The 24,026-nt window shown below is 37.9% G+C and overlaps 4 protein-coding genes and 1 long non-coding RNA gene across 10 annotated transcripts; 3 read left to right on the forward strand and 2 right to left on the reverse strand.

Moving 5' to 3' along the window:
* Window positions 1-268: 268 nt before the first annotated feature.
* Window positions 269-5,224, forward strand: ALE2 (Protein kinase superfamily protein). Of its 2 annotated transcripts, none has more exons than XM_012975105.2 (9): window positions 269-969; window positions 1,460-1,540; window positions 1,795-1,899; window positions 1,978-2,082; window positions 2,532-2,900; window positions 2,980-3,243; window positions 3,448-3,840; window positions 3,954-4,194; window positions 4,292-5,224. In XM_012975105.2, the coding sequence occupies exons 1-9, from the start codon at window positions 918-920 to the stop codon at window positions 4,983-4,985; spliced, it is 2,304 nt and encodes a 767-aa protein (XP_012830559.2). In that variant the 5' UTR covers window positions 269-917; the 3' UTR covers window positions 4,986-5,224. The 2 variants fall into 2 exon arrangements, with proteins under 2 accessions (XP_012830559.2, XP_012830566.2); XM_012975112.2 differs by having other exon boundaries at window positions 317-969; window positions 3,451-3,840.
* Window positions 5,225-5,737: 513 nt separating this feature from the next.
* Window positions 5,738-14,438, reverse strand: LOC148770900 (uncharacterized). Of its 5 annotated transcripts, none has more exons than XR_016030714.1 (5): window positions 14,175-14,438; window positions 13,687-13,824; window positions 8,099-8,216; window positions 6,985-7,044; window positions 5,738-6,096 (listed from the first exon to the last, which is right to left on the reverse strand). It is a non-coding gene; the product is annotated as an uncharacterized LOC148770900 (long non-coding RNA). The 5 variants fall into 5 exon arrangements; XR_016030715.1 differs by having other exon boundaries at window positions 5,740-6,096; window positions 8,099-8,168; window positions 14,175-14,437; XR_016030713.1 differs by having other exon boundaries at window positions 5,743-6,096; window positions 8,099-8,177; window positions 14,175-14,436.
* LOC105960774 (uncharacterized) lies at window positions 11,162-12,742 on the forward strand. The gene is made up of 5 exons (XM_088816358.1): window positions 11,162-11,396; window positions 11,480-11,704; window positions 11,783-11,875; window positions 11,950-12,108; window positions 12,359-12,742. Exons 1-5 carry the CDS (start codon window positions 11,169-11,171, stop codon window positions 12,692-12,694), a joined length of 1,041 nt encoding a protein of 346 aa, XP_088672484.1. The 5' UTR covers window positions 11,162-11,168; the 3' UTR covers window positions 12,695-12,742.
* A 112-nt stretch (window positions 14,439-14,550) lies between the features above and the next one.
* LOC105951668 (pfkB-like carbohydrate kinase family protein) lies at window positions 14,551-17,841 on the forward strand. The gene is made up of 13 exons (XM_012975122.2): window positions 14,551-14,749; window positions 14,897-14,948; window positions 15,041-15,136; window positions 15,338-15,415; window positions 15,507-15,581; window positions 15,797-15,849; window positions 16,112-16,262; window positions 16,375-16,485; window positions 16,690-16,816; window positions 16,934-17,031; window positions 17,333-17,471; window positions 17,576-17,628; window positions 17,711-17,841. The coding sequence occupies exons 2-13, from the start codon at window positions 14,904-14,906 to the stop codon at window positions 17,792-17,794; spliced, it is 1,110 nt and encodes a 369-aa protein (XP_012830576.2). The 5' UTR covers window positions 14,551-14,749; window positions 14,897-14,903; the 3' UTR covers window positions 17,795-17,841.
* A 2-nt stretch (window positions 17,842-17,843) lies between these two features.
* Window positions 17,844-21,183, reverse strand: LOC105951640 (C2 calcium/lipid-binding plant phosphoribosyltransferase family protein). The gene has a single exon (XM_012975093.2). It carries the CDS (start codon window positions 21,181-21,183, stop codon window positions 18,127-18,129), a length of 3,057 nt encoding a protein of 1,018 aa, XP_012830547.1. The 3' UTR covers window positions 17,844-18,126.
* Between the last annotated feature and the right edge of the window lie 2,843 nt (window positions 21,184-24,026).

Genomic DNA, 24,026 nt, shown 5'->3' on the forward strand with positions numbered 1-24,026 from the left:
TGAAAACATACCCAATAAATAAAGCATTTTTTGATTAAAAATATTTTTTCTTTTCAAATAACATTTTTCTTACAATGCGCCATGTTGCCATTATGGATTTTAGTGCTAGACAGACTAATTTGTTGATGCATAATCATTGTCATCTATTGTTAAGTAAATTAAAACATTATTGTGCAAAAAATTAGCTTTAGGAAAAATTCAATCACAAAATTTTGTCAATTTAATTAGAGTTCGGATTAAAAGATAATTGGAACACAAATTAGCAACAATACCGGAAATTAAATAAAATCCATCTCATCCGTCAAATACGCCTATCATTGGTGCGTTGATCACACGCGCGTCAATTGTCCGTGTACCAGACAGTCATCAATTTTACCCGTAGGGACAGACTGCTGGTGGCTCCACCGTCATTAAATCCTCTCTACCACCCCCCACTCTCACTCTTCCCTCCCTTTTCTTCTCACTCCTGTCTCACTTTCTCTCTCTACAGTCTCTCTCTCTCTCTCTCTCTCTAAAGTCCCATCCTCAACATCACACTTTTTTTTCCTAGTTCAACTTTTTACTTTCACAAGATCCAAATTGTCTCACTGTTTCACATTTCATCCTCCCGACGGGATTTTTTTGCTGCAGATCTCCGCCGCACTTCGTGGATCTGTGAGCTGTTAGCTGGAATTGCTCGCATTGCTGTTTTCGAGCTAGGGTTTTGGTTTTTTTTTTTTTTGGTGTGTGCTTCGAATTGCGTGTATTTTTGTCGGTGGTGTGTGTGGGTAATCGACATGCGAACTTCGTGCCTGCCGGGTGAAGTGAATGGGAGCGGCTGTGAGCTTCGCCGGAGCCCTAAACTGCTGCTCCGAACACCCGGCTGCGTTTTCGTTGTTTGAGAAAAATGTATGTGAATTCCATTCTGGAGAGAGAAGATGCTCATTTTTCTTCTTCTTCCTCTGCTCACTTTGCTTCCTACTAATTTCGGTAATTCCTGCCCTTTCTCAATTTATTTTCTTCAAGAGCATTGTCCCATATAACTCTACCTTCTGTGGAAAATATTGAACTGAATTTAGATGGATATTTTATTTTTATTTTGCTTTTTAACTATTGAAGGGAAATTTCGATTACTGGCTCGTGTCATTGTCTGCGATTTCGCTTTCGTTTGCTAAATTAAATTAACCTATTCTGCAGAGGCCAGCAACTAGATTATGTTTGGAAATGTGAAATTGCTGGGGGTTGTTATTGTAATTCTTACATACAAACCCTACTTCACAACGATTTATTTCTCACTGTGAACTAATTTAACCATATGATTGAGGAATGTGTGGACATATTTGAAATTCAAAATGCCTAGATAACAATCAAGTGTATTAGATGTTATAGTTGAGGGCCTCATATGGAAAATGTTGTTGACCTGCTTGATTGCATAGTTTCTAATGCCAATTTGAATTTGACCTGCTTTTCCCTTGTCCAGGGACTCCTTCACCAGCCATCTACTTATCTCCATCTCAGTTACCCCTGCCATCATTTGCTCGGAAAAATTCTCTAACAGATGGTAATTCAAGAAATATCAATTTATTAGAGTGCCCTGCCCCACTTCCGTTATGTGTTCATATTTATTTGTATATAATTTTCTTTTTTTACAATGAGTTTATGTAATTTGTTGTATAAAGAACTGATCCTCACCGAATCTGGTATAAACACCAATTGATGCCTGACAATCGTGTTATCTCCGTTTTATTCCCTTCATATGTTGCAAACATGTAGGAGTCATACTAATATAGAAGAAGCTGTTATTACTTTTTGCAGTGAGCACTTCATCGATAAGTGCATCTTTTACTCCATATGTTGCTGTCCGGGGGCACCACTTTAAATACTTATCACCTGCACCTGCTCCATCCCCGTTTTCCCAAGGTATTGAAGATGCTCATCAAAATGACTCATCATTCAAAAAAAAGTTTCAGTTCTTTTCTGATGTGAAACTCTTTCTAGGTCCACTTGCTGGTCCTACTCGTAGTACATTGCCTAGGCATCGCCACCATCCGCATAAAATCAGAGGTCATGTAGCTTCTTCTCCGTCTCCTTCCACCTCTCAAGGTAATAATCTATCTGAGAATCCCTCAATATATTTTCTGACAGGATTTATATGGCCCAGTGCCGCGATAAGAATAGTGAAGGAAATGAACTGTCTGGTAAATGAGCATGAAATATCTGTCCAAGGTTAAGAGTCTTTTGATGCCAATAAGAACAAAAAAACTATTTAATGATTCTTCATTAGATGAAACTACTAGGTATTAGCAAGGAACTACAACATGATGTTGGTTTAAAATTGCTTCACACATGAATATTTTTCAATGAGGTAGCTCAAGTGTGAAATACTGAGCATTCTGTGTACGCATTGGCTCCAACAACGGCTTAATCTAAGCGCAAGAATATCAATTGGCACTCACAATATACAAATGCCACCTTTCTTCCTTTACATTCCTGTCATTATATTATTCTTGTCTTCGTGATACTGACATTAATTTGATATATTGATTTGGTAGGTTGTGGTCAAACTTGTGTAGAGCCACTTACTTCAGCTCCATTTGGATCACCCTGTATGTGCGTAATTCCAATGAGAGTCAGACTTTTGCTTGGGGTATCTCTCTATGCTATCTTCCCAGAAGTCACCGAGTTAGAGATTGAGGTTGCAGCTGGCACATATCTTAAACAAAGTCAAGTAGCAATAATTGGTGCCAGTGCCGATACTCAAAATCAGGAAAGAACAGTTGTTGATATCAATTTAGTTCCTCTTGGGGAGAAGTTTGATAATACAACTGCTATCCTGACATACCAAAGATTTTTGAACAAGAAAGTGCTTTTGAATAGGACACTTTTTGGTGATTACGATGTAACTAACATTGCTTATCCAGGTAAATCTAAAACTGTCACATTTCATGTTATACCATTACCTGATTTCTGTTTTGACTACTAAAAAAGAACTTCATACAGGGCTACCTTCTTCTCCATCTGGCAGCTTATTTGGTGACGGTCCTACTGGAAGTGTTGGAAATCAGCAATACCCTATCAGTGCAGATTTTGTCGGCAGAAACCGGAAAATGAACCCTCGAATAATCATTGTCATTGCTCTGTCAGCATTTGTTCTCTTGGTGGTTTGTTGTGCCACAGTGGCTGTCCTACTAAAGTGCAAGAGTGCACGCAAACTGTCCAATGCTGTTGGCCCAGCATTCACATCTTCCCTGAACAAAAGATCTGGTATGGCTACATCTTTAAGTACGGAGGAGTTAATACCATGCCGTGTGTTAATTTTTGCTTGGCATACTTTCATGTCTAGCATATATACAATTTGATAGAGTCGTGTATGTGGAGAAACTGATGGTCAAAGCGTGTCAATTTTCATAAGTGATAGAAGATTTTTAACGTTCTTGGTTTTTTCGTTGCCTTTTCAAACTTGTGTAGCAGGACTAGGGTCTATGCTGTCAAGTAGCCCCACCAGCTCAATCTCAGCCTCTCTCGTTTCAACCATGCCCGCTTCTGTTCTCTCCGTGAAAACGTTTTCCCTGGCAGAGCTTGAAAAAGCCACAGAAAAATTCAGCGGAAAGAAGTTGTTGGGCGAAGGAGGATTTGGACGTGTTTATCACGGGATCATGCAAGATGGAACCGAGGTTGCTGTGAAATTACTGACAAAGGGCAATGAAAATGGAGACCGTGAATTCATTGCGGAAATCGAGATGCTAAGCCGGTTGCATCACCGCAACCTTGTGAAACTAATCGGCATATGCGTCGAGCAACGCACGCGCTGCTTGGTTTATGAACTAGTTCCAAACGGCAGTGTCGAGTCCCAGTTACATGGTACCCCTCTTTACCTTTTTACTTCACAACAATATTAGGAGAAGAAAAGAGAACTATAGCAAATTTTTTACGGTCTTTCTAGAATAATACAAACTGGTGGTTGATGTTTTCAGGCGGTGATAATAGCAAGGGAGTTCTTGATTGGGATGCACGTTTAAAAATTGCTCTCGGTGCAGCACGAGGATTAGCTTACCTTCATGAAGATTCTAATCCTCGTGTTATTCATAGAGACTTCAAAGCTAGCAACGTTTTGCTAGAAGACGATTTTACCCCCAAGGTCTCGGATTTCGGTTTGGCACGTGAAGCAACAGAGGGGAGTCATCACATATCCACCAGAGTCATGGGCACTTTTGGGTAGGTTACTTACGCTAGAAACATTTTCACTGCACTCACCCACAAAGCCGTTTTTGTTTTTGAAATTCTGATTTCGCCTTGAAATTGTGAAATGCAGGTATGTTGCTCCTGAATACGCGATGACTGGACATCTGCTGGTCAAAAGCGACGTCTACAGTTACGGCGTTGTCTTATTGGAGCTGCTCTCAGGTAGGAAACCCGTTGACATGTCACAGCCTCCGGGACAAGAAAACCTCGTGACATGGGCCCGGCCCATGCTGACCAATCGAGAAGGCCTGGAGCAGCTAGTGGACCCCACCTTAGCCGGGACCTACGACTTCGATGACATGGCGAAAGTCGCCGCAATCGCCTCGATGTGCGTTCACCCGGAGGTGACTCACAGGCCATTCATGGGGGAGGTCGTTCAGGCACTGAAGCTCATTTACAACGACACAGACGAGACGTGTGCCGACGCTCTCAGCCTAAAAGAGTCCTCCGCTCGCGACTCCGATTGCAAAGGGGATTTCGCGCAGTCAGATAGCAGCTGGTGGAATGCGGGGGCCATCACCCCCCGTCTGAGATACGGGCAGGCTTCGTCTTTCATAACAATGGAGTACAGCTCGGGCCCACTTGAGGAGTTTGATTCGGGCGGCGTCGCGATGCCGATCAGGCATGGGAATCGATCTGGGCCGTTGAGGACTATCAGGAGTAATCGGTCTTTTTATAGATTGCAGGGGAGTGTGAGTGAGCATGGGGGTTATGTTGCGAAACGGGCTTGGGATGGTGGTGCGGGCTGTGAAGGTTCGTTTTAGGGTTTGTGTGGTTTTTCTTTTTTAAAAGTTGTATAGTGACGAAGGACCATTGGTATTGAGATGAGTGGTTTTTCGAATGTAGTGTTTTTTCTAGGTGTTGGGAATTTGGCGTGAAGGGAATGGAATGAGATATGGCTTCTAATTTTGTTGATCCTAAAATTCATTTTTAACTTATATATGGACTAAGCTGTAATTTGGACTTTGGAATTCTAGTATTGTATATGCCAATGGATTTCTAATTCTAGTAGTGTCTTTTTTTTTTTTTGAATGCTAAGTGCTAACAAATGCAAAATTTGTAACAATTTCTGTTTTTCACACATACACATTCATGTGTATTTGTATAAATCTACAGTTTAATGTTTATGATATATGAAATTAATTGAATTGGTTGATAAATATGTCAAATCATAATGATGATTTATGTAACTTTGCATAATTATTTAGTAGCTGACATTTGTTTTGTGAATAGTACGATTTTATTTATAAAATACTATAAACTAGTAATACACCCGTGCGATGCACGGTTATTACATATTGTTAAATATTTTTAGCGGAAAATACATATTTCTAATGTTTGATTGAATAAAAAGGTGAACAAATATAGGTTTATTTTAATTACTGAGTACCATGCCTTTTTTCTTTTGATGGAATACTCAGTACCATGCTTATTAGTGACTTTAGAGCACCATAGTTAGAACACAACATATACTACTTTTTAGTATTATCAACCTTGATATAAATTCAAAATGTTGATCTAAAAAGAATAAATCCACGGAGCATAGTTTTAACAATGAAATTAGTTTCATTTTAATGTTTATAGTGATTGCAAAAAGTGTCAAGGATCACGGAGGAAGATTATGATGCAATCCCAAAAGCTATGACAACATGAGGACTAAACGCAAAAACCAAAGTGAACTTTATTCGACCAACATCGAGATCAAGAAAAATAAGCCAAATTAAAAAAACATCATAAATATTGTATACAAAATGTGCAACTGTTTATGTAACACCTCAATTCACACATAAACATCACTATATAAATGTTGATGCAAATTAATGGTTTCATAATGCTGTTCTATCCTCAAGCATCGGACACTTGTAGATGGTTAACCTGTAGAAGACAAAATACGATTAATGGTATTTTAATTAATTATTGCAAAATAATATTGAAACAGAACAAACATTGAGCATAGGATTTCGGCAAAGTGACACAAAGATGTAAACACATGTTAACTTGAAGTAACGTCCAAAATAAGAATTCCTATAAATACTAAACACTTCAAAAACTTCCATGATTTCCATGATTTTGCATGAGTTCATAGAAAAACACTAAAAAAAATCCATGATTTCTAAAATCTCTAGATTTTGCATGATTTCAGAGCAAAAAATGAACAATAAGCATCCACACAACAATCGAAATATAGAAACTCAGATTTAACCGAGAAACTCAGCCAAAGCCAAAGACAGAATTATTGCAAAAGCAAACAACTTCTTAAAATTTCTAGTCGAATAGCAAAGATTTGAATAAAACCTACAGTGAAACCAAAAAAGGGACCTTCAGCAAATGCCACCCTTTAGTCGGAAGAAGAGCTCACATGGTGCACACTAATTTATGATAAGAGAGGGATTTTACGCTATTGAGAAAAAAAAAAAAAAAAAAAAGCACCGAAAAATAGGTCTGCTCTCTATAAAACAATAAAAAAACAGCAAAATTATAAGAACATCGTACTAAAGATCAAGAAAAATAAGCCAAATAAAAAAAAAAAAAACATCATAATCATTGTATACAGATGTGCAACGGTTTATTTTACACCTCAAGTGACACAAACATCATTATTACTCTATATAAACGAAAAAAAATGTGTATTCGCTTAAACACACAGAAGAAAGTTAACCAATCCCTTATTAAAATCACATTAAAATTGTCCTTTGTCACTCAACTTATGAGATAGCAACGGGGATGAGAATATAAAAACAGATACACAAAAACAAAACTCACCTAGACAACAACAAAAAGTTCCCCGCACTATTGCTCCGCAAGTTCAACTGTTATTCTAACCTGGCCATCCAATAACCCAAATGATAACATTACTATTAACAAAAAACACTGATGCAAATTAAGATAGATTATGGGATATCTAAAGATTAAAACCAATAAATTTGGAAATCACCATCAGATTTATTTAATCAAAATAATATGTCATGAATAATTTATATAACTAAAACAAATAAAGTTTAAGATTTATAGTAAAAATTAAATGGTAAACACTATTGTGAAGATGCTTGAATAAATAATAGAAATAATATTGTGTAAAAAATATTTTCACTGTGATTCTTATGATAATCCCTTAGATAAACCCAGTAAACACTATTGTGAAGATGCTTGAATAAATAATAGAAAAAAATGTGAGGAACATTTTTTTATGCAGGAAAAGTATACATTGAAAATTAATGCACCCAAAATGGGTTAGTAACGCTGCAATATTTGTCCCGTTTATATTCTAACAAATTAGAGAAAATAGAGGAGAAATATAAGGGGATCATCGTGTAGTGCAACTATTTGAAGACATGGAAAAACTGAAAAATAAAACTTAGATAGCAAGAGTACAAAAATTGTACCTAAATTGCACCAGGAAAAATATATTCTTATTTCTATATAAGATAATATATATTCATATATACACACAAGTATTTTTATATAACAACACACACACACACATATTTGCAGCTATTCAAAAGAAGCTATTGATGTTAGAAGAGATCCATGGGATACTGATGGAGGATTGAGAAGAGGTGGAAGAAAAGGCTGGGGATGGATTTATCCATATAGATATAAATATGCGGCAGACACATTTGAAATTTATATAATCAAAGAATTTGTGATTTTTAAATCCGACATTTATGATCAAAGAAAAAAATATTTAATCACCCCAAACATACACAACAAAGAACCATTATCCAAGAACGGCAAGATAAAAAATACATTGTTTGCCTATTTTTTTACATTCTCCAACTATACGAAAATTACCGGTTTATTTTAGTATTTCGCAGGAGAAGTCCATAGAAGGGATGATGAAAAATAATAATCATGAAAGTATTGGTTAAAATAATACCTGTCCTTGTTAGTTATAGTTCCCAAATGGATCTTTATGCAGATGTAATCTCAATTTTCAGGAATTTTACCTGTAAATACTATGAGAACAAAGGATACACCATCAGGTCTTCATCAAGCTGTCAAGTGTTCATCAAGCTCCCGCGCAGCGAGCGTCGGTGACAACTTTCTAGTTTTGAGAATTGAGAAATAATAGAAATTTTGTTTCATGTGCTGCATAAATGAGAAACATTCAATATGAACCAAAAACATAAGGTTGAAGTTATTAATATATAATCACAGTTTAGTAAACAATAAACTAACATCTGTAATAAAGAAAAGCGAACATCAAAGAACCGTGGAGTTTATTAATATATTATTGTTAATTTGGTCACAAAATGCAAAAATCGCAAACCCTCGTGTTTGTGAGGAACATTTTCAATGAAGCAAAAAACAATAGAAATTCTACTGCCACTATTCTTAAGTGCATAAGAAAACAAATTTCATTGCAATAATCCAAACTAATTTTTTGCTTACCAGCACAAACTAAATAAAAAAATTCCCAAAAAGATTACAGGGCCAAAAAAAAAAAAACAAATCGTCAAAAAATTTTAGATATTAAATTTTCAGCCATACGCATATTAATTTTTTTTTATATACTAAAATCCATGGCAATAACAACGCATAGATGATTTTCTAAAATTTGCAGCCAGACGAATTAAGAAACAATACGGAAATGTCGAAGACTCCCTCAAAATTTATCATCATGAAAATTTCTCTCCGATCAATAAATATGACATGCACCCAAACCTTCAGTATATAAGGCGATTCTATGGATGGAGACAGGAAAAAAAAAAACAGAACGACTGGTTTTCCAGGGAAAGGAAAAAGCAGCCTGCAACAATTTATTTTAAAAAAAATCTTACAATTGATGTCATGAAGGTATTCCCGCGGCCGATTGGAATTAGATGATCGACGATGATGCAGAAATCGCACGACACAGAGAGAGAGAAGTTACGGGGAGATGTTTTTTTTTTAGATTTGGGCAGATGAAAAACCGTAAAAAACTATTACAAAAGAAATCCGTAGAACTATTAGAATGAAAAACCGTAAAACAATATTACCAAAAAAGTCCGTAGAACTATAAGAATTACAAAAACTGCCCCTAGGGTTGTTTAGGGTTTGAAACCCTAAAAAGTGCCACGTGTCAAAATATATGATTTTATATCTATGTATGTATAATATATAGAAACATCATACTGAATTATGTAGTTTTAATAATTTATTGTAGTAGAATGAATAGGGGCTTACCCGCATTTTGTCCTGCAACTTTCTAATATCCAATTCTTCGCCTTCTGCAAAAACATCCAAGGAGGCCATAGATGCCATTGCAAGCTGCCCAATGTATTCTTCAAATAGCTCACTTCCAAATAGAATGACAAATACATAATGTAATAAGCAAGGAGCGGAGGAACTGGATAGCGTAAAACAGAAGATGAACAAATACAGAAAAATAAAATTCAAACCGTCTTCGAGAAACATAGAAGAAGTTATAACACTAGGCCAAAACAGCTCACTGGCGACGTTTTTTTTGGCGACGATTTAGACATAGTCGCAAGCTTGCGACGAATTACATTAAAAAACGTCGCCAATTGTCGAAAAACAAGATTTCGGTGGAAATCTCGCGACGGAAATATTAATCGTCGCCAGTTGGCGACGATATTTCTCAAAACGTCGCAAATGTCCTCTATTAGCGACGAATTTATATAAACGACGCACGAATTTTTTTTTTTGCAATTTATTTTTTTACCTTCGCGACGAATATGACGTATACGTCGCTAGTGCAATTGTAAAAAAAAAATATTTTATTGGATTTGCGACGAATTCGAAAAAACGTAGCGTACCAAAGTGGAATTATGAAATAATGTTTATTCTTCGCGACGAAAGTGTACTAAACGTCGCTAGTAAATAAATTTGTTTAAAAAATTATAATAATTATTTGCGACTATAGTGTATTAATCGTCGCAAAAATAATTATTGGAAAAAAAATTGTTTTTATCTAGCGACGTTTCCTAAGGAAACGTCGCTAGTCTATTTTTTAATTTTGTTGTGTGCGACGAAAGCGGTAAAAATCGTCGCTACGAGATTTGTTAAAATTGAGTTTGCTACGATTTGTTACAAATCGTCGCAAATATTTTAATTAGAGTACAGACCCTAATTCGATTTCCCCAATTTTTTCTAACCAGTTTCTTTCTCTCTTTCACTCTCTCCGTCGGCGCCTCCCCCTCCGTCTGCCATCTGCCGGTGCCACTCCCTCCGCCGGCGCCTTCCTCCTCGCCGGCGCCTTCCTCCTCGCCGGCGCCTTCACCTCCGCGTCCGCCGCCGCCGTCGGCCCCCCCTTCGTCTTGCTCGTCCGCCGTCCGCCGCAACTCTCTGCCCAGCTCTCCGCCCAACATCCGGCGAGCTCTATACGGCGGCGCCGCCACCTCCCTTCTCCCTACGGCCTCGTTGATCCGTAGCTAGCCTTACTTTCCTCGTCTCTACCACAAAAAGGTAACTTTGTTGCCCTAATTTTTTTTCATTTGATTTGAAATTCTAATAAAATTGATTTCAAGCAAATATCAGATTGATGAAATTAGGGCACTCGATAGGCAAATATCAGATTGATGATATTAAAAAAAAAATTGTTTGAGGATGATGATACAGTGAGAAATATAGAATAATTGTTTATCTTTTGGTGTTGATTTTAGTGAGACGTTGAATGTAATATAAATATATAATACATGTACAGATTTTTAGTAAATTATATTGTTGTGTTCTTTTGACTTTGTAGTAGATGAATTGTGAAACAGTGAAACTAGATTTTGGTTAGTTAATAGTTTTTTGATCACACTTGAGCCGATAATTAATTGTACGTAATTGACGAAATCTGTTTGTATATGTTCAACTTTAATTTAGTTTTAATTTTCTATATAATCTTCACTTAATTTAGTTTTAATTTTCTATATAATCTTCACTTAATTTAGTTTTAATTTTCTATATAATCTTCACTTAATAGAAATCTGTTCGTATATGTTCAACTCAGGCGAGCGATGTCGGAGGAAGATATTTCTGTTGATCATATAGGTACCGAGTCTACAGGTACTGACGTGGTTGATTTGGAGTTTGACGAAAAGGGTATTCCCGTTGCACCTGGGAGGTACAAGTTGGCGGTGGCTATTAGTAACGAGGTTACGCATTGGGATAATTTTGATCCATGTATTTCTTGGCCTAACCACAAAAAAATGGGCCATGTCGAGGGATTGTGGAAAGCGTTTAAGGTATTTGTATGTAATTTTTATTTTATTTAAGTTATTTAATTTTTTGTTTCATTTCAATTGTATATTTTTTATATTTTATTTAGGAAACTTGGAAACTTCCTGAAAATGAGGCTACAAAAAAATGGTTCAATGAGACTGCTAACGGTCGTTGGAAAGATGGAAAAACTAAACGATTGAAGGCAGTCTTTGATAGAGCTTCAGACCTTGCCACGGCTAAGGCAAATTGTCCAAATAGGATTAGTGTTCAAACTTGGGAGAAACTATGTGATCAATTTCATTCTATTTCCACTCCTGGTGTTGATGGGAAGGTAAATTATATATATTTAATTTATGGAAAATGTTTAAATATATTAAAGAGTTTTAATTTTTTGTGTTATTGTTCATAGTCCAAATCAACCAAATGCAAGGATTCGCGAAAGAAAGTCTCGACAGACCACCATTGGGGTCGAACAAGTATCAATAGTTGGTCCCACAATCATGTAAGTAATTTGATCTATAAGTTTAATTTATTTAAGTTTAAAATAGATACTTACTTTATAATATTTTAGTATAGTTTAAAAAATTGGGCAAAAATCCTACGGTGTTTGATACGTATAAGAAAGCATATATGGGCATTGATGTACTGAGGGAAACCGGGCCAACTATTAGTGAGGAAGGAGATACAGAAGAACCGTATAATGGGATAGCAACTCCTGAACAACTTCGCATTTCGGTAAGTGTAATGCAATTTTATTCTTCAATTGGTTGTATGTTAATTATTTATGTTTATTGTTGTCGCATGTTTATCATATTTAATTATTTGATATGTTAAATTAGTACGTAGTTGAGATATGTGGATATGAATATTTGTTTTAAATAATGTTAAGTTGTTGTATACATGGATGGTTTTTTTGGGGATGTTCATTTATTAGTTGTTATGTTGTCGAAATTTTTGCTAAACAAGTGTACTTAATCATTTTCAGGCTGATTTGGAACGAGTGTACGATGAGACAATTCGTGATGGAAGTGACGAAAGCACGGCCAACTCAATTGCGATAGAAAAAGTGCTCGGAAAAAGCAAAGGGCTTGGAATTAAGATTGCAACCACCACAAAGAGTTCAAAGTCGAGATTTTCTTCAATTCCGCCGGAAGTGCAAATGGAAATGAATTCAATGAAAGAGCAAATGCAACTTAAAGATGAAAAAATGGAAAGATTGGAAGCGGAATTGAAAGAAACCCGAGAAATTGTGAACACCTTAGTCGGTCGTTTTGGACTACAAGCCTCGACATCGACTCCTTCCAATGATGGTGGAGTATAAAAAGGGATGAATTTTGTTTGGTTTTTGAATTAAAGTTTGAAACACTACATTATATGCTTTTAAGTTTTTATGTACTTTTTTAATTTATGTTTTGTGCTACCTTGACACGATCTTAATCCGTATCAATGGTTTTAATATTTTCGATATAAGTGTATTTTTTATTTTTTTGTACAACTGCAAAATACAGGTTGAATTTCTTAATTGGAAAACTAAATAAACCAGAAATTATATTAAAAGAAAAAAAAACCTAGCGACGAATAAATAAAACAAATCGTCGCAAATAAATCGTGGAACTTGCGACGAAAACTGTTATCAGTCGCAAATTTTTTCGCAAACATAGCGACGAAACCGTCACAAAACGTCGCTTAACATAGCGACGAAAAACATAATTCGTCGCAAAGGGTTGCGACTTATTATTTGTTCGTCGCAACTGGTCAGCGACGAAAGTATAGGATCCGTCGCGAATATTAAAAAAAACATTTTTTTCCAGAAAATACGAATTTAGCGACGATTTATGTTACTCGTCGCCAAACGTTGCGTCGAAAACATCATTTCGTCGCAGACCTTGCGACGGGTCGTTTGGCGACTTTTTTGTAGGATTTGGCGACGAAAAAAATGCGTCGCAAACCGTAAAAAATCGTCGCCAAATGCAGATTTTCGTCGCCAAATTTCGTCGCCAGTCGACCATTTTGGCCTAGTGATAAGATCGTGTAAAAAAAAAAAGCCCAAAAACAGGGGGAAAAAAAAGAAAATAAATAAAAACGATCCAAAGCAAATGATAGAAAAGCCTCTAGGCAAACTAACAATTACAAAAACCGCCCTTAGGGTGGTAAATAAGTTTCAAACGACAATGCAATCTTACCCCATAACCTGTAGATTCTTTTAAGGACAGACCAATATGTTAAACATAATATCATTGTTTCCTAAATTTTTATCTTCATTTGACTGATTGCATATTATATGAAGTAAATGCGGCCAAATAGAATCCTTACCCCTTAATCGCACAAACTTCGACTGGTTGGAATAAGATCACATATCTTTGTACATATTAATGAAATATCGCTTCGAACCACGGTCCGTTATCATCTTGCTCCCAGAACTTCCTTGTAAAATTTGACAATGAAATATAACTGGAAAAAAAAAAGTTAAGGCATATAAAAAAACTCCTTAAAACAATATAAAAAACCAATCCAAAACTGGAACTTCAGTCTTGAGAAACTATGAAAAAATAATGGAATTTCATTTGAAACTCTAACACAATTCATCAACAACAAAGAAGTTTTTAAATGGTTTTCTATAATAAATTTCTTCATTACATAATTATGATATGGATTTAAGTCACAATCCCAACTATAAATAATTATAAGCCAGAATACATCAATTAAACTTACTCATTGAGAAGAATTCATATAATACAGAATACATCAATTAAAACAATTGAATCAATAATACCTCAAATTATAATAAGAAGAAAAAAGACCTGAAAATTGTCCACGAATCGGCGCCGCTAACCATTGGTAGTGACTGAATTGCAGCAAATTAACGTATAGTTGAGATTGTGTATTCAGCAGTTAATTGGGGGAGAAGCGAACGGGGACAAAACTGATGGAAAAAACTGATTAATGGGTTGCTGCAGTTGAAGGAGTGTGTCTTTAGAGAGAAATTTAGGGGAGATGAAAAACGGCAGAGAGAAATTTATGGGAGATGAAACGGTTTTTTTTTCCTTTTTTTCTACCCAAAGATTTTACAAATTGCAAAACTTCCCCTAGGGTTTGTAAACCTAAAATGCCACGTGTCAGCATTTTAGGCCCATAGATTGTCTTTTTATATATATATATAGATAGATTAGGATAATTAATTAAATATTAAAGATTATTATCCCATAAGTTGTCAATTCATGGTGTTTAATTTAATTTTCCATGTAAACGATTCCTCACTCTGCTGATCGCACAAAAATAGAACAAAACGAAAATGGCGACGCCATCGGCACTACAAAAGCATCCACGCCCAATTTTAGTTCTCCTCCAACCCTACTTCACGCCTCATTTCTCACAGGCAATTTCTCGAACATCTCTCACTTTCATTTTCCCTGAATTTCAGAATTGCATGACTTACGAAGCCATAATTCGTGTAGATGTCAAATTTTTTTTTATGAATGAATTTCTGTTTAGCTTGAGTGATCGCGTATTTCTGTTGTTGCAGGTCTGAAATGTCGTCCGACGCGCCGCCTCCTCTCGCGGATAATCACGTCATCGTAACAATCCGAAACCTCGTCGTGATCATTTTATAGTTTTATTTTTATGTATTATGATGATTGATGAAGTGCGTTGTGCTTTGATTTCGCAGTTGGGTTGCGGATCAGTGACGGTGGATTTTTTGGCGGCGGTGGCTTCTTATCCAAAACCTGGTGACAAGATCAGAACCACAACCACCAGCGCCAAGGTGATGCTAATTTTAGCACTTAAACAATACGAAATTATGTTCGTGCTGTATCAATGATATTATTTTATTAATTCAGCTCAAATAATAGGGAATTCTAGTTTAGATGTAAGTTATGGTAGAGAAGATTATTTTTCTTTTCATTTTGAACCAGATGTACCTTTTCCCCTTGATATAATACCATTACTGATTTTGTGGGGATAGGTTCAAGGTGGTGGAAATGCGGGGAATGCGTTGACTTGTGCCGCTCGATTGGGTTTGAAACCAAGGCTCATTTCCAAGGTCCGTTGATCTTTTGGGGTTTCTTATATCTTTTATTGTCTGGAGATCTATTATATACATAATGCATTGAAATGTGGCATATGTTGGTTAGGTTGCTGATGATTCTCAAGGTCAAAGAATACTGGAAGAACTAGAGTCTGATGGTGTTGATTCGTCGTTTGTGATGGTAATATTTTGATTTTTTTTCGATTTCAATCTTGGTGTGTAATTTCTACGCTATTCTAATTAGGACATCGTTAAATTTGTTGTCTGATGCTGATGTCAATTCACTGAGGAAATTCAAGCTCAAACAGTGTTCCGCAAGTTTTTCTGATAATTCCATATTTGTCATTCCACATTGCCATATCATCGTAATTTGCTATGCATTATTTTTTCCTTCAGGTTTCTAAAGGGGGCAGGTCGCCGTTCACCTATGTCATCGTTGACAACCAAACGTGAGTGTTTTCTAAATATTTCCTTATTCTAGTATTTTATTGGCCTCGTTACTTAGTAGATATTGAGTTACCTTGCGTTATGTGGTAGAAGCCTCATCCACTGAATCGCTCCTAGTTTACTTCCAGTGAACTGATTTATCTATATGCTTGTTATACTTTTTTAATGAGCACATTCGTGGAAGCAAAAAATGGGGTTTTCCTTAACGAAATAGCTCATATGCTGAGAACACAATTTTCAAGATCACCCTCCTTGGTGTTTCAGGAAAACTCGAACGTGTATATTTACTTCAGGATATCCTCCCATGATACCTAGTGATCTATCAGAACCTAAATTGTTAGCAGCATTGGATAGGGCAAGACTAGTCTATTTTGATGGAAGACTACACGAAACTGCTCTAGTCGTGGCTCGGGAGGTAATTTTTAACTTGGCTTGTTCTCATTTTGTTTGAATTCTCTCAGTCTTCACTTGTTGGAAACCATTCTCTCTCGAGAGTGAACAGCTCTTCTCTTGATTTCCCGGTGCAGGCAGCTCGCAAAGGTATCCCTATTTTAATTGATGCAGAAAGGAAGAGAGAAGGATTGGATGATCTTTTGAGTTTGTCTAGCTATGTCATTTGTGCTGCAAATTTTCCGCAGGTGCGGTTTACCAGTATGATGAACCTATTTTGCCGTTCTGTAGGAAGCAAAATCCTTATCATTGGACTTAGACATGTTAGAAGCAATAAAAGGTTAACAATAGATTAGCCAATTAGACTTTCATACTAATTACTTTTTTATTGTTGCAATAGCTAATGCATTGAAGAATGTAGGGTGAGTTTTTGGCTGTTTTTTGTCTGACAGGCATGGACAGGTGCTTCGTCCGTCCCAAGCGCACTTTGTTCTATACTTTTAAAGTTGCCAAAAGTCAAATTTGTTATAGTCACACTAGGTGAAGATGGTTGCATCATGCTACAGAGGGGTTTATGTGGTATGTAGTCTATTTCATTAGCCTTTCAATTATTAGTTGTTTATTAGATATAACGGAAATTGGAGCTCTCGTTATCTTTTCCTGTGTAGTTAATGTCTCATTTCATATTGTTTGCAGAAAATCTTCAGTCCGAAGAAGTGGATGTTGATGATTTATTGTACACACTGAAGAATAAAATAAGCAACAATACAACCGTGCCGATATGTGTATCGTCGGTACTTTCCCTTTTCATACTCGCTGGTTTTTTAGTGAATTACAACTTTCTAGCATTCGTGCAACTTTAGATTTATTGGTCGTTAATCTTCGTTTTGCCAATTTATTGTATTTTCCAGACTAGATAAGTTCATGACTTCATTAATTAACATTACTCGATAAACTGTTAGAAATGCAAATTGCATTGCAAAGAATTCACACCACATGGTCCATTTATCCCCTGCATTGTTCTAATACACTCACTAATGTCTAATGATTATTCATATTTTGATCTGACTTTTGTCGAATGATACTATCTTCCAGAGTGAGGTGAAATTATGTGCCAAGGGGATAGGGACTGTTTGGGGCAGGCTGCTTTTAGGAACAGCCGAGAAGATTCCGCCTTCAGAACTTGTTGATACGACTGGTGCTGGTGATTCATTCATCGGTGCTGTTCTTTATGGTTAGTAAGCTAATCAGTATAATAAAAATCTGACAGTTTTCTACTATATAATTCGATATTGTCTCGGTTTATGCTATATTTTCGTGGTGATTTCAATTTCGAAGCTCTTTGTGCCAACATGCCGCCTGAAAAGATGCTGCGTTTCGCCGCGCAAGTGGTAAGTTTTTAAAAATTCTATGTTACTCAAATAGTTAAAGCCAAGTTTAAACTTATATACCATACTTCTTCACAAACTTCAGGCTGCTATTGGCTGCAGAGCTTTAGGAGCTAGAACCGGTCTTCCTCATGGTACAGATCCTCGTTTGTCTTCGTTTTTACTGTAAGACACCCTAAAGGTATATATTAAGCATCAAATTTACCAGTAGATAAATGTCATCGGCCCAAAAACATCATTAAACTGCATGAAATTACACAAACTGCATATTAACTAGGTCGAAAAGTACGACCACGAAAGACATAATAGACATTGAAATAATTCATCAGTTCCGACAGTAGTAACGCATATAGCGTTACACTTACCAACCTTAACCCTACAAAGAAAAACCATCAACCCCTCCTACAAAAGACAACCTTAGATAATAAACCTACAAACAAACACAAGTCCGATAAAACCCCCTACTGTGCAGATTCTAAACACCCTACCCTGCGCCATATTCTACAACATGCTATCTGCATTTGTGGGCAGCCTCTTGAAGAAGCAAACAACGCTCGAAGGCAACTTGTTCCTAAACTTGGGTGGCCTCAAATACCACCAACCCCCAAAAGTCACCACCCATCTAATCGGCACCAAGTAGAATCCAAAGGCAGCTATCAAGCAAAGAATCACAAACAAGAAAGTCGCCCTCGGGTCCCGCCAGCTCAGCAAAGCCTGAAACCTCTCCCCCTGAGTCGCCATGTCACCAACAACCGTCTGTATCCTCCCCGCCACACTCCTGAGCCGGTCATACCTCATCCGAACGATCTCAGCCGTCCGATTCGTCGGGAACGAATCGAACTCCTCATCCAGCTCATCCGGATGGACGCTCTCTGCGTACGAGAGCCGAGTGTCCATGTGGGGCGGGTGGCGTGGCCTACACCGGTACCGCCACATCCCCATCGTAGCCAACGTGAGCAGCCCACACGGGATTATGAGCTCCGGCACCAAAACAAGCACTGTAAAAACAATCAAGAACAAAGTGGAGTACACCGGCTTGCGCCACGTCATCAGAGTCTCCACCAACCTAGTCATAGCAACAAACCAAGACAAAACGCTCGTGAGCCTAAGGAAATTAGCCTTGCTCTTTCTCATGCTCCACATGTGGCTATCGTGGTCCAGCATGTACTCAACCACTTCCCTCCCCAACGGTGGCTCGGACCGGCTCAGCCTTGACGAGACCACGTTCATGGCTTGGTACCTCAAACCGTCCAGCTGGCTGACGGACAACGGCTGCACATAGTGCATCTTCGGCAGCAAAGGCATTGAATACATATGCAGCACATTGAACATGTTCGCGCATGAAAACCGAACTGCCAAATGAAGCTCCCCCATTTTCTTAACACCCGATGGATGCAGCATCAACAATGGATACGCATGGGTGTAGACCTTGTCAGTTTCGAGGGTCGACAAACGGATCCTGATCTTTCCGATCCGTGTATCCCGGCCCGTTGGACTCTTGTCGACCCGTGAATTATCAAAAAGCCCTATTGAGATAACCGTGCACGGATCAAAAACTTCCCAAGTGTACTGCTCGTTCCACTTCGGAGCCAAACTGTCGACCACAGTCCTTGTCCGGACCCATTTCTGCCCGTACTTGGCCACGCAGTAAGCGTCGGTGGACCCTCCTTTCCCTTCTTTAATCTTCATTGGCATGAGATTGGTGGCACCTAATATACCAACTTCAAGAACACCAATGTGTGGCTTCCACAGCTGCTTTGCAGTGGGCCTAACATCACTACTGTACATTGTAGCCTCATCGAGAACATGGTAACCACCTTCGAGCGAAGCACGAAGGTGGATCCTTGAGGCGAACCGAACCGCGGATTTCGATTCGTGGGTCTCGAGATTGTACCATCTAGAAACAACAAACTTGTCGTCGAACCGCCTCTCGATATTTCCAATGGGCAAAATGACCCGCCCGACTAGCTCGTCTCTATTAGGTGCCAAACGGTCCTCAACCGAGATCAACAAATAGTCCTCAAAAGGCTCAGGGACTACAAAGAGCAAGTCCTCGTTCCAAGTAGGGTTAGCAAGGCTCCGGCTAGCTGTGGGCGATGCGATTCGAGTACGTAAAACTTGGTTTCCGACTTGTACTTTGGCGAAAAGCTCGGGGTACCTCATCATGTTCATGGAAGCCCCTTTGTCACCTAATAGCACATCTTGTGCCTCGATGACACCAACCCTCAAATACCATAGTTTTGGGGAGAGGTACACTTTCGATTTAATCGAACACAGACCGTCCAAATGCACGTTTGCTGCTTTGGAATGCCACGCCTCGGCGAAGGCTTCGTCTGCTTGAGTACCGAACCATATAGCGACCATGAGTTCACTGCATTTGGGATTTGATCTGTCGCCTTTCTTGTCCTCCATTCTGTACCATTGCGGCGCCAGCTGGCTGTCGGGCGGGGCCCGTTTGGGGACTTCGTTAAGATCGAACCAAACACGGCCCAAGAAATCGTCTTTGTTGTTGTTCTCCTTCACGAAAACCTCGACCACGGAGGACTGTATGGTGTCTTTGGAAAAGGCGAAGACTTGGTCCCATTCTGCGTGCCCCGAAGAAACCCTCTTTGTTATGCCTTTGTAGTTGCCGAGTTTCACCTCCGCCACCACTTCGCCGCCGCCGCCAAAGACGGAGATATCTCTGGCCTTGACGATTCTGACGTACAAGTACTGCATTTGCTCGACGAGGTCATAGGTGGAGGTTGTTTTGTCGTTGTTCAAACCGCCAAGGTGAGGGCTTGTTTCTTTCAGCGCGTAGTCGTTACAAAACCCACCGCGAAAATGGCCGCCGCCGCCATTAACACCGCCGTGGTGGGACACGGCGGCGCCGCCGCCGGAGGTGGGAGTAACTGGACCTGGAACAGTAGTGATGACGACGGGTTTGATGTCGCCGGGACCGGGCTCTACGGGCTTCAAATGGCCATGGTTGTTCTGCAAACCCAAGCCCATTTTATTATTTTCTTGGCCCGAGCCCATTTGCTTCGGCACCACCATGTTCCCACTTTGGTGCTGCATCTTCTTGTTTTTCTTAGAAACCACACCGCCGGAACCACCGCCGCCGGAGACGACAGCTCCGGTTCCGCCGCCATTGATAACCTGTTTGACCTCCTCCTTTGTGGAGAGATAAAGCTTGAGACTCAACTCACCCCGCACGTGCGAGAAGAGGCTCCTTTTGTCGAGCGTGTAAAGCTGGGGCATCTCCTCGCCCTCCCTAGCGATGGTGGAGCCGGAAACCCTGACTTTGCCGAGGAAGTTGCGGCTGTTGTTGGACCTCCGCTCGTTGAAAACGTTGACTTCAATGGTGCGGTAAGGGAGGTCTGCGACGTCGTTTACATGGAAGACGAGCTTCTCGTTCCAGACGGGGTTGAGGTCTCTGTGCTTGACCTGTGTTTTCTGCCTCTGGTTCTCGAACTCAACCTCCACAAACGCCGACGAAGACCCCTCGCCGTCCTTCGGCATCAGGTTGTGCGCCGCCACCACCTCCACCACCACCTTTTCTTTACCGTTGCTATGCATGGCCGCCCCGCGCCGCTTTCCCTATACTAAATAATATGTATATGTATGTACTAACACACACAGACACACAGAGAAGAGAAACAAGATTTGAGTTTTGAAGAGAGAGAGAGAGAGAGAGAGAGAGAGAGAGAGAGGGGTAGAGAGAGAAAGGGGAATGAGTAGTTTATCTGTGCATAGAGAGAGAAAGGAAGGAAGTGACAGAAGAATGGGATGTTGGATTTTGTGTTTAAGAGGTTAATATATGAGGGAGACAGCTCAGTTACCTTATACTGGGTGGCGGTGTTGCCCAATCGCCATTAATTCTCTCTTTATCTCCATATATATATATATTTGCATTTGCCTATTGGGCACAAAATCCCACTTCGGAGCGTTGCTCATGGGGGAAACTGGGAACCCCGATTTCAATTAACGGAACTATTTTTTGTTTAACTTAATTACTAATACTATCTATTATTTTTGAATTTTTTAAATATATATTTTCCGATTTTACAATTATTATTTATTAATTCTTACTATAACTTTTTCGAGTATTAAATTTCTTTCATGATTTTTAAATTTATTGACAAGGGCTGATTTCGTCACTAATTTTATATTTTTCCATAAATTTAATCCACGTGCGCAAATTTATGGAATAATATATAATAGATGTATGCTAAACATAATATATTTGAATAATACTTCATCCTATGTGTATATAAGTTTACACTATAATGAGTTGTCACGGAGTTACATGCTTACATCTAGTTATTAGTAAATTTGAATCGTAAATTTAAATAAATAACTATCCGTTAAACACATACGTCAGAGTAAATGCAATTATGTGTACATATACGATTTTAAATTCACGGAGTATACACTAGTATCTAGTTTCTAGAGTTGTCATTCAATATATATTTAGTCATTCATTGTTTATTCTTTCGCAAATTAAATGATAGTGTTGACTTTTTAAATTCCCACCGTTGTTTTTTCCTTATTAGGTTCATATAAAAATTTATTTTCTTCTTATTTAAGAATCACTTTATTGCATTTGCCATATTTTTATTTTTCACTAATTTTCTTTAAAAAGGATAAATAAAATCAAGAATTTTCAAATTATAATCAAAATAAGGAAATGACTAATGTAGCTTTTGACCAAAAGATAAGTCAAAAGGGCAGTACAAGGATTTGGTAGTAACTAGAAATAAGCCTCACCCGTGAGGTAGGGTCCCGTCACTCGACGCTCCAAAAGGGCGCGTGGTTCGAGTTTCGTGTCCTAACGGGGCTTGGGCAGAAGCGCGTGACAGAATCTTGCAGAGTACCCGATAAGCATTCAAGCGGGAACAAGGAAAAAAGGTCGTTCTCGTCGTCCGAGGTTTTTTTCCTTTTTTTTTTCTTTTCCGGGTTCGGGTTTCATTTATTCGGGTCGGGTCGAATGTTGGGTTTTCGTCACTTCCGAGGCGCGTGGAACACGGCTACCCCCTGTGTTGGAATATAGCTGTCTGGATTATCTTACTAATATTTATTCAAAATCTAATATCGAATTTTAGCTCAATTTAGTTGTTATGGTTCGTGCAATTCGAAATTCTTATACGCGCGTGGGGGTGGGTCACTTAAAATGGAAAAAAATTGCGGTAATTTGAAATTCTTTGGCTGCAGCGCTTCAGAAGTGCTTTTTTCTGATAGTAGATTAAAAGCTAAGGCCTGAAGCTACTATACATTCCATAGCCTTCGTTTAATGTACTATATTAATTTATTTAAAATAATTCAATTTTTTTTTTTCTAATTTATTTATATTTAAAAAAATTACTATATATAATTCGTGGTCTTGTTTAATGTCAATAAACGTGCAATAACTAATATATATAATTTAAAATGGGCTTATAATAATAGGCTCATGAGTGATAACTCTTGTTCCTTTGGGCCAACCCAAACATAGTATGTTAATTGGGTTTTAGGCCAAAAAAATTTAAACAAATAATTATGAAAATAATATTGCTCTTCTTCAATAAAATATTGATTTCAATAGAAAAAATAAAGGTAGCATCTCAAAAGAATAGATTAATTGTTTCTATTTATTAATTATAGTTAAGAGAATTTTGTGTGTCCCTCCACTGCTCCAACCATTCCATCGGCCCTGTCAAATTTTTTGGACACTACCGCTTAATATATAATGTAAATTGCAGTCATCCTTCTAAAATATGGTCAAATTATGGAGAAAAAAATTCATATTTAGGTAATTACAATCACTTTGCAGTTATCAATTTTCTTATATGTTCAGTTCAGTTTATGTTTTCACATTGTCCAGTTTGTATCAGTTTTATTCTATTCGAACTCCACATTTTGAAACAAGATAATTAAAAGATGTGTCTTTTGCCTTGTAAATATCAGATTGTGGTACATAAGAAACAACATTTTTACACAAACTAAAGAATATTCTATTGAATCTAGAAGATTGTGTCGAATTTAACAACAAGAATGAACGTACTAGAAGTTTTATAGTTAAGGAATGATTGTAAATACGCAAACAAAAGGGATTTTTTTCGTAAATTAACTTACCTCGGGATGAATCAACCATCCATCTAAAATTTTACTAAGTACACATGCAAGATGGAATATAATGTTACATGTAAAAGAGTGAAAGCAATTTGTGCTGCCAATTTCTGTGTAGTTGCCCTCCAAAAGAAAAAGAGTTGGCCCTTTTCAGAAACAAACTTTATCTGATCAAAATGTTTGCAACTTTAAATTTAAAAAAACACTAACAGTAACGCAAGAAAACAAATATATATAGTAAAAATAAAAGAGAGAAAAAAAAGTTCAATAAGATGTATTGTACTTCATGGTACAAGTTCGTCTATTAGTATGGA

Source organism: Erythranthe guttata, chromosome 4 (genome assembly GCF_056151865.1).
Source record: "Erythranthe guttata isolate IM_541 chromosome 4, IM_541, whole genome shotgun sequence".
Taxonomy (NCBI): domain Eukaryota; kingdom Viridiplantae; phylum Streptophyta; class Magnoliopsida; order Lamiales; family Phrymaceae; genus Erythranthe; species Erythranthe guttata.

Excerpts from the sequence above, each read along its gene's own strand:
- ALE2 (XM_012975105.2), top strand. The coding sequence starts at position 918 with ATGCTCATTTTTCTTCTTCTTCCTCTGCTCACTTTGCTTCCTACTAAT. Across the intron at positions 1,541-1,794 it reads GAAAAATTCTCTAACAGATG|TGAGCACTTCATCGATAAGT; the intron begins GTAATTCAAGAA and ends TACTTTTTGCAG. Across the intron at positions 3,244-3,447 it reads TTCCCTGAACAAAAGATCTG|CAGGACTAGGGTCTATGCTG; the intron begins GTATGGCTACAT and ends AAACTTGTGTAG.
- LOC105960774 (XM_088816358.1), top strand. The coding sequence starts at position 11,169 with ATGTCGGAGGAAGATATTTCTGTTGATCATATAGGTACCGAGTCTACA. Across the intron at positions 11,397-11,479 it reads GATTGTGGAAAGCGTTTAAG|GAAACTTGGAAACTTCCTGA; the intron begins GTATTTGTATGT and ends TATTTTATTTAG. Across the intron at positions 11,876-11,949 it reads ATAGTTGGTCCCACAATCAT|TTTAAAAAATTGGGCAAAAA; the intron begins GTAAGTAATTTG and ends ATTTTAGTATAG.
- LOC105951668 (XM_012975122.2), top strand. The coding sequence starts at position 14,904 with ATGTCGTCCGACGCGCCGCCTCCTCTCGCGGATAATCACGTCATC. Across the intron at positions 15,850-16,111 it reads GTCATCGTTGACAACCAAAC|GAAAACTCGAACGTGTATAT; the intron begins GTGAGTGTTTTC and ends TTGGTGTTTCAG. Across the intron at positions 16,486-16,689 it reads GTGCTGCAAATTTTCCGCAG|GCATGGACAGGTGCTTCGTC; the intron begins GTGCGGTTTACC and ends TTTGTCTGACAG.
- LOC105951640 (XM_012975093.2), bottom strand. The coding sequence starts at position 21,183 with ATGCATAGCAACGGTAAAGAAAAGGTGGTGGTGGAGGTGGTGGCGGCG.